The sequence below is a fragment of the Camellia sinensis genome, chromosome 3 (assembly GCF_055761805.1).
Source record: "Camellia sinensis isolate YWXY chromosome 3, ASM5576180v1, whole genome shotgun sequence".
Lineage (NCBI taxonomy): Eukaryota > Viridiplantae > Streptophyta > Magnoliopsida > Ericales > Theaceae > Camellia > Camellia sinensis.
The window spans coordinates 181,862,292-181,871,689 of record NC_138963.1 but is presented as its reverse complement, the minus strand read 5'-3'; the positions used below and the strand labels follow the sequence as shown (position 1 = coordinate 181,871,689).

Genomic DNA, 9,398 nt, shown 5'->3' with positions numbered 1-9,398 from the left:
AGTCGATCATGTAAAAATCTCAATACACAAAGATTTTAAGACACAAAAAATCTCATGTCAAAATCAACTTCTATTTCATTTATCTATGAGAAAGAAACATTGACTCTTAAAAGACTGGTGGTTGGTCGCCTAAGTAACCTATTTCTTAGATTTTTATTTGTTTGTTTGTTTAAGTTTCTAATCAATGTAATCTTTTGAAAACAGAACTAAATAAAAACCAACAAAATTCTTTCTTGTATGCTTGGCCATACTCGAACCATATACATTCATCAGTGAGGTTGTTTGACCACTGCTAGACACGTATATGAGACTCTGCAAATTTTCGAGTACACTATTTCATCATGAAAATTGAGATTATAAAAGTATGAAAGTAACAAGATCCATGACTGACAATTTACCCAAAAAAAAAAGATCAGTGACTAACAGAGTGAAGGAATTCGCAATGACATCTGCACCATGATCTTCGTTCAGTAGTTTAGAGACAGAGAGAGCATCAATGGCAACTGTATTCATTCCATTTTGAGAGCAATCTTTGCAAAGCACGAAATCTCAACAAACTGATAACTGATTTCATTTCACTTTGAGAACAATCTTCATGAACTCATAGACAAAGTAACTTATTGCAGCCGAAGGTAATACCTGAGGATTAAAAAGAATGAAAATCACAAATACCAGCACCAAAAGTTAGTAGAATGTTGCAATATTCGAAAGTCCTAAGGATCGTATGATTAAACTGTCTGGGAAAATTCAACATGAACTAGAGACTTAAAAAAGTAAAAAATGATCAGATTAACTTCAAAGGAAAGACGGAAAGCAGCTAACCATCTTTTCATGTTTATTGCAAGAGATGTACAACAAAGGTTACTTGGGAATTGGGCACAGTGGGGCAGATACAAATGTCATGAGGAAAGGAAGAAACAAACCCTAATAATGCCTAAATCCTAAACCCTAAATATATATAAAATCGTATAGAAGAGATTCCAAATTCGTATCGATACAACTTAATATTTACTATATATTTCATTGGGTTTTGATGTGTTTCACAATGTTTTGTCGTCTTTTGGTGGAATATTGGAATTTTGCTATTCTACTAGTGTTTCGTTTCGATCTCTTAGGAACAGAAAGTTTCCACCATTTTAATGAAAACAAAAGAAAATTTGTTCCTTGTCCTCCCCATAAGGTGTGAATCCAAGCACCCTCATCACATAATTAATGATCACAAAAACTTGAGTAGACCAAAATTTCTTTGATAATGAATGAGGCAATATGATAGTAACGAATTCATCCTGCATCTACATAACTGGAAATCCAGACCACTACATCTCTACATACCTGTAGTAAACTAGGGAACAATCCTGCATAGAGAGCTGGAAAACCTCCTTGCTCCACTATGTTGACACAAGTAGCCAATGCACTTAATTTAGTTGCTTTACCTTGCAACTGAAGCCGCCTCCGAACAACTTCAAATGGGTAGGTAGCGGCCTCAGCACAAGCACCAGCAATAGCCCCATGCAGCAAGGTCCTCACTGTTCCCAACTCTAGCTGGTCCAAAGCATTCAGTTCCTCACCCTGTTGCTTCATGTTCTGAATTCTTTTCCTTCCTTCAGGTGAATGCAAATAAGCTGATTTCAATATATCATACACACCATAAAAAACTGCACCTGAAGGAGCCATACTAATAATGGAGGGCACTAATCCCTTGTAAAGAGAAAAGAACCCTTCAGTTTGAATCACATGGCGGAAGGCACCAATTACACCACCCAACGCCTCCCCACCAGGTGCCACCAGCTTTGTCCGGATCTGAAAATTTTAGCTTTTTAATCATACTGAAGAAGTACATACATGGTTGAAGCCATCAATTACACATAACTAACAAGATATTCCTATTTTAGGGAGGTAAATCAGTTTAAAGAATGAAAACTTATGCCTTGAGCCACTTCGGGGAAAAGTTCCGTATTGTTCAGGGACAAATATCAAGTGGGTTTTTGGCTTCATTTTGGCTAAAATCTACAAAAAGACAAAATAGGCTAAAATAGCCAATAAGACAAAATGTCACATCAAACTCATAATCATTTCACTTTTTCTCTCACAAATATCACATCCAACTACAAAAAAATACAACCCTCTTCCCAAACACACAAATTTTAGCCTACTAAAATAGCCAAAAACTAAAATAGCCTACTAAAATAGCTAACTTCCCAAACAAGGCCAATAAACTTGCACCTTTAGAATTGTATGAAGTTTCAAAGTAAAAAGGAACAGAAAAAGAAAATAAGATACATATATACACATATATAATGTTTTAAAATGTTGAAGATCTAGTTTACTCAGTAATTACTCACAAATGGCAATCCAATGTTTTAAAATGTTGATGATCTTGTTTACTAGGTACTCACAAATGGCAATCCAACATTCAAGCGACTACTTTTTAATCCCAGTCAATTCAATTGTTAGCCAGGTGCAAGCCTACAATTTCTAAAAAGGCTTTAGTGAGGAAGACTGCATCGGAATGCGTTTCAGTAGCTAAGCACATCAATTTTCCATCCAGTTAAAATATCATATGTTTTCCAGACAATTCAAGTTCAATAAGAACCCATGCATGTTAAAACAAAAGAGTTTTCTCATGTCCTGCTGTTCATAAAAAAAACAGATTTATTACCCTTATAGCAGATAAAAACATCACAAAATGTAAATGAAGGACAATAACTTTATAACAACTAATAATAGAATCGATGAATGAATATGAAACACTTATGAAGTTGCAACATTAACTAATATGGTTGTCGATCTTTTTCTTTTTCTTCTTTGTTTCTTGTGGTGGTGTTGCTACTGCAAGAAAATTTTAAGTCTACTTGCTTAAGGAAGAATAACCCCAGGTACAAGTGCCACCAGTAACACATGAAAAAGGAAAATAAATATTTCCCATATTGTTACTTACGGTGTCCAGTGGTAGGCACAGAACAGTAGCAGTAATGCCAGCAGAAGCACCAGCAATAAACCTCTCAAAGTTTGTGGTTTCTTCATTCCCGGAGAATTTGAGAAGTCGCTTTCTGTATGTATCATAAGCATAAAAATTGATTGCCTTAAATGGAGCTGTGCGAAGAATGTTAACCAAGTTCCCCTTCCAAAACCCTCTTAAGCCTTGTGAAGCTGCAATGGCTTTGATCAGCTCGAAGAGATTCTTCTGCTCACCACGAACTATATATTCCAGCTTTAGTCTCTCAAGTGGTGCAACGAAAGTTCTGATAAAACAAAATTCATTTGACCACAGGGGAAAAAAGAAAGGGTGCAAAACAAAACAAATAAGTTGTTTGAGATCCCAAATTCGATTTGTTGCTCCTTAGAAACCAATTGAAAATCTTGAATCTCAAAGTGACATGTTGATGTTACTAACCAGTTTCGTGAGGAACACAACAAAGGAAAACAGAGAGAGGATTTTATTCTGGTTCAAAAAAAACCCACAATTATAGTGGAGCTTTGGTAACAAATCAATGTTTGGATTTCATATACTGGTAAAGCCAGAGAAGCACACGAGTTCAGAAGGCAAACCTATTAGTAATGACAAATTACAACTGCCCATAAAGGAATATAACCATTTTTATCACAATGATGTCCAAAATATTATACAATCGTAACAATGCTAAATGCAGCCATCATAAAAAGATCAATTATTTTATAAGCACATGGTACCATGAAATGCTACCCACAGTTTTAACGCCAGTAAAATGACTTAAAACAGTATACAGAAGCTTTTGTCAAATAAACATGCTCTTATTTATGCCTACATGAAAATTGCATCAGTTCATGCTATTATTGCATCAAAGATAGGAATATGTGCAATCTCACATATTTAAAAACAACAAAAGGTTTAAATAATTCTGATCATTAAAGCCAGTGTACTAGTCACATAGTGCTCAAAACTATCATGTGAGATTCCTGAATTTTTTCCATATTGCATGCCTCCATACTGCATAAGTCAGAATCAGATTTTCTAATCAAGCCAAATAAACAAATCTTTTGATGTAGGAACAATAGAGAAGAAGGGAGAAGAACAAACGGCCTCGGCCCTAAACCTCTCTTAATATTTTACCCTAAGAAACTAACACTAATATTATTTGGAAACATAATCAAATATTCTAATAACTTATTTATTTAAATCCTAGCTAACATAATACTAATAATAAAAATAGAAATCTACCAATCACATTTATTGGACCAAAAAAATTTTGGACCCACGAGCTTCACCCTAGGCTTCCAAATCCGACAGTGGGCTTCTGGCCAGTCAAGGGCTGCAACATCAATTTTACGAAGAGAACTCTTTTCTGTTGGGTGCCAAGGGGAACCATTCCCCAATACAATACCAGATAATCAAACCAAACCAAGCCTTAAGTCCTATCAAATGGAGTCGGCTACATGAATCTTTCTTCTCCACGCGGCCCTATCAAAAGCATTTCGTTAGTCAAATTAAGTAGGTCCATATCTTTATTTACAACGCTAGCCAACGTTAATTTAGGCCTACTCCGTCCCTTAACACTTTCATCTACCGTTACAGCATCGCATCTCTTCACTACTGCCTCTATTGGTTTCCGTTGAATATGATCAAACCATTTCAATCGACTCTCTCTCAACTTATCTTCAATCGGTGCTACTCCACACATCCACCTTAGCATCCTCATCTCAGCCACACTCATCTTATCTACGTGTTGTTTCTTGGTTGCCTAACACTTTGTCCTATACAACATCGTTGGTCTAATAGCCGTTCTATAGAACTTACCTTTTAGTCTAGTAGGTATTCGTTTATCGCACAGTACCCAGATGCACTTCTCCACTTACACCATCCCGCCTTAATCCTATGGGCCACATCCGCATCAATCTCCCTCGCTGTTGTAATAATCGACCATAAATAACGAAAATATTCACTCTTCGGCAATTCTTGATTCTCAATCTTCACTTCTCCTCTACTTTCATTGTTACTGTTACTAAATTTCCACTCTATGTACTCTATCTTAATTCTATTTATTCGGAATCCTTTAGATTCAAGAGTTTTTCTCCAAATCTCCAACTTTGTGTTAATTCCTTCTCTAGTCTCATCCACTAGCATGATATCGTTTGCAAAAAGCATACACCATGACACGTCATCCTGAATATTTCTCGTCAACTCATCCATAACTAAAGCAACCCAATACAATACCAGATACGAAAAATTAAAGACGAATACACTTGGAACCTATCCGAAGGTCAATTTTTTTACCTAGTCAAGTCACTTACTAAAAAAGCTAACATATGAGAATATCATGAGAATATAAATTGAAGAAGTTTTGAAAATTGTAATCAGAAGTGAGAAGAACGCTTTCTACAAGATACATACCAAATAATTCATACTTTATGATGATGCAAGAGGACCAAGTGGTAATGATACGCAAACACAACAGAATCCGGTGACAAACCATTTTTCTTCTCTTCTTTTTTTTTCCCGAATCAAATCTTCGGTAGTTAATTCTGATTCTTCTCTTTTTCTACTGTTCAATTACTTGGTATTTGTGTATGCTACATTCCATGACTGAAGTCTAGCTTACCCCACCCACATAAATATATATTGAATGTATCACCTTAGTTCACTATGAATAAAAGAACAATTCTGGGGATGATATGAGGTAGGCTAAAGAAACAAAGGAGAAACAAATTCAGGCCTCATTTGCCAAAATGCCAAAAAGCCAAAAAAAACTACTAAAAAAGTCAAAAGGTTACTAAAAAAGTCAAATCATACACACTAGTTATTCATGTTTTTCCATACAAATAAAAAAAGTTATTCCCAAACACATTAACTTTTTTCTTTTGCTAAAAAAGCCAAACCCCAAACGAGGTCTCAAAGCTTCCAGCACCTCTGCCCACATATGGTACATGTCTTATGTTCAGTCCCTGCTTTTCTTAGGGTTTTCAAAAAGAAAATGGAAAGCTATAGAGAGAGAGAGAGAGAGGTGGAAAACCAAAGCGTTTTGATTTAATCTAGTTAATGAGGTTAGCAAACGGGAGTTAAATTGAACAGTGTTGTTTTGACCTTCTCATAGTTCAGTGTGTGTGTGGCAAAATTTGAGCCGTCACATGCAATAAAATAGTAACGCTAAATGATCGAAACTTTCTGACTGTCTCATCCAGTTAAACTACCAACTACAAACAAGTCAAATCCTATTCAAACCCCAAGCGGTTTATCACAAACAGAAGTTAAATTGAACAGTGTCGCTTTGACCATATCATAGTCTAGTGTGCGTGTGGCAAAATCTGAACCATCACATGCAATAAATTAGTGACATATAATGATCGAAGCTTTTTGACTGTTTCATCTAGTTAAACTACCAACTATAGACAAGTCAAACCCTAATCAAATCCAAACGGTTTATTAATGTAAAATTCACATGAGTAGTTTGTCATTGGCAATTTTTAGTGGCTTTTTAACCCCTTTTTTTTTTTTTCTTTTTTAAGAATCTTAAAAAATTGATGCATTTGGGAAATTGCTAAAAAAGCTTTTTCTGTTAGTGAAAAAGTTGAGCGACTTCTTAGCTTTTTTAGCTTATGACAAACTAACTTTTGACTTTTTGGCTTATTTAACATACCAAAAATTTATTGGAATTTTGTTAACATGTGCCCTTAGGCCCCATGTCAAGAAGTTTTAAAAAAATCATACATTCTCAAAAAGTGTTTGCAACAAAAAATGTACAATCTTCTTTAAAAACTATCTCAACACGTGTCCGAAGGACCAGCGTGAACAAAATCCTTTGTCTTTTGGCAAGTACCAAGTACTAACATACCATATTATGGACTAGTACGCTCCAGCAATGCCTCTATGAAGAATGAAATCCAATAACTTCTGAACTATTTCTCTAGATGGAACGCACAGGAGAATAAAGAAATGAAGAAAAATTTACCAATCAATTTAATTGAATTTAATTACATCTTTGGCACTAGTCACAAGGGAAAGAAATACTCCTCCATCCCATTTATGTGCCCTACTTTACACAAATGAATGATAAGTATCTATATATATATATATATATATTATGAACAATGAGATCTATTATTGCCTTTCACATATTCTCGGAATTTAAAGTAGGTGCGAAAAACAACTGTTACATTTTTTGACATTTTAATGGGACTTCTAAAAGGAACACAAGATTTGTTTTCACCTTTAATCATAAATGAAACTTCAATAGAAAATTCCATAGAAACAAATAAGATTCATGTTATCTTTCTTACTGATACTGATTACCGAAAATTTAAACAGAAAATAGACATATTTGATAATTAATGATATCAAAGCAAGCAACACAGAGGCAGTAATAGGGTTCATGATAACAATGCAAGCAACAATTGTAGTAACCGTTACAACCAGTAACAGACCTAGACACCATGGCGGCAACAGCTCCGGCCCAAAGATGTTTCGTGGTGTTCATCGCGCCACGTCCCCGTAATCCAACCTTCTGCTTCTTCCCCATTTCAACCACCGCATTAGCAATCGCCTCTTCCTCCGAGTTCTTCTCTCCATTCTGAAGAAGCTCGTCGCTTCTCTTGATTGACAAGCTCACAGACAAAAATTCACCGCCGACCGTCGCCGGAACCCTACTTTCCAGCCTGGAAACCCCCAAAACCACCGGCTTATGACGAGAACTAGACGAATGTACTGAATTTGAAGCACTATTCGAAGTAGTTCTCGTGGAAACTGAATCGATAATTGAAGAAGAAACAGTGGCTTCGAGGAATAGACCGCCGAGAAAGGAAATCGAATTGGCGTCGAAATCGATTGGGACTCGAGTTTGAGATTGCTCAGAGGAAAGAGAGTTTCTCAAGAAGCCATCGAGTCCCGGCATTGTAACATGCGAGGGGGGGCTTGAATATGCTATGTGTATATATATGAGTGATTGTGTGTTGATATGAATTGGAGTGTGTGTGAAGGTGAATTGTTTGTGTTTGTTTATGGTTTATGAATTGGTTTTGGGAGATTGGGTTTCTAGGGTTTGGAATTTGTTTGACATTGTTAAGTGTTTATCTTCTTGGGATGACATCTGGAGTTGGACATGACAAGGAAGAAATGGCGGAAATCGAGCTTTGCTTCCATCGCCGCACGTAGTAATCACTTCTCTCTTTTCGTCGACTGAGGTGGTGTTTGTTATGTAAAATTTTGGGTAAAATGGTCAAGAAGATAAAAAAAAAATTAAAAAAGCATAATTAAATAAGACATCGAGTGTTGATATATATATATATTATGAAAAAGTACCAGGGGTAGAGTTGGTTTGCGAGTTAGTTTTTTATTTTTTTTGGCCTTTTAATTATTTTAGTTTGGAGTTAAAAAATTTTATTTGAGATAGACTTTTTGTTTTTTTAAATTTTGTGAAAGAAAAAATAAAAAAATTATAGGTTGAATATAATGTTTTGTCTTATTAAACTAAAAAATATATTTTATCTTATTGTAATTAAAATAGCCCCAAACCCAATCCAACCCATTTTCCCAAACGAATGCTTAATACATTACATATTCAATATATCTAATAAGGGTAAATTACACTAACACCCTTGAGATTTGATTCAATTATATCTCATCCTCTGACGTTCTAGAAATTACATTATCACCCTTATAGTTAATAATCTCATTTTACAAAACCCTTAATTATATAAAAGGCAACAACTTTTAGTAGAAAAATAAAAGAAATTACATTGGAAAAAAAAAAGTAAAGCAAAGGAAATAAAATAAAATAAAAAATCAGAGGAAGTAAAGTAAAACAAGAAAAGACCGCATGAATTTAATGTTTTCATTCCGTCAAATAATTACAATGACAAAGGGGTTAATATAATTTTTCAAATGTCAAGGGGTGATATGTATTAAATTTAAACCTCAGGGGGTGTAAGTGTAATTTATCCATCTAATAAGAAGTAGTCTAATAAAGTATATCAAATTACAAAATAGATCCCAAAAATATATAAACCAGAAAACTTCCATGAAATGAGGAAATCTCTATCTAGAGAGATATTATTGCAATACAAAAATAAATATATAAATAAACTAATCACCATCAAACAAATAATACCAATCACTTTTATGATCCGTTCATCGTCGTAGTAACGAAAAATAAGAAGAAGAAGAAGAGAAAGAGAGCATAAATGGTGAATGGTGTTAAGAATGGCTATTTTAGCGAAAAATAAATATACAAAGTGATCCGTTCATCATCGTAGTAACAAAAAATAAGAAGAAGAAGAAGATAAAGAGAGCATAAATGGTGAATGGTGTTAGGGATGGCTATTTTAATCCGATTCCCGAAAGTTTGCCTGTACCCACCAGAATTGGGTGGATTTTACCTGCCCCGACACGTATGTAGAGTGAGGGTGGATTATGTTTTAATCACCCGTAA

The 9,398-nt window shown here is 34.9% G+C and overlaps 1 protein-coding gene across 2 annotated transcripts; it reads right to left on the bottom strand.

Annotated features, from left to right (window-relative positions):
- Positions 1–207: 207 nt before the first annotated feature.
- Positions 208–8,231, bottom strand: LOC114287450 (putative mitochondrial adenine nucleotide transporter BTL3). Of its 2 annotated transcripts, none has more exons than XM_028230804.2 (4): positions 7,396–8,231; positions 2,939–3,242; positions 1,333–1,800; positions 208–639 (listed from the first exon to the last, which is right to left on the bottom strand). In XM_028230804.2, the coding sequence occupies exons 1-4, from the start codon at positions 7,860–7,862 to the stop codon at positions 571–573; spliced, it is 1,308 nt and encodes a 435-aa protein (XP_028086605.2). In that variant the 5' UTR covers positions 7,863–8,231; the 3' UTR covers positions 208–570. The 2 variants fall into 2 exon arrangements, with proteins under 2 accessions (XP_028086605.2, XP_028086616.2); XM_028230815.2 differs by having other exon boundaries at positions 1,434–1,800; positions 7,396–8,196.
- Positions 8,232–9,398: the final 1,167 nt, after the last annotated feature.

Coding starts and splice junctions, on each gene's coding strand:
- LOC114287450 (XM_028230804.2), bottom strand. CDS start 7,862: ATGCCGGGACTCGATGGCTTCTTGAGAAACTCTCTTTCCTCTGAGCAA. Junction 3,243..7,395: donor GTTGCCGCCATGGTGTCTAG/GTCTGTTACTGG, acceptor TTGTTTTATCAG/AACTTTCGTTGCACCACTTG. Junction 640..1,332: donor TGTTCCCTAGTTTACTACAG/GTATGTAGAGAT, acceptor TTTAATCCTCAG/GTATTACCTTCGGCTGCAAT.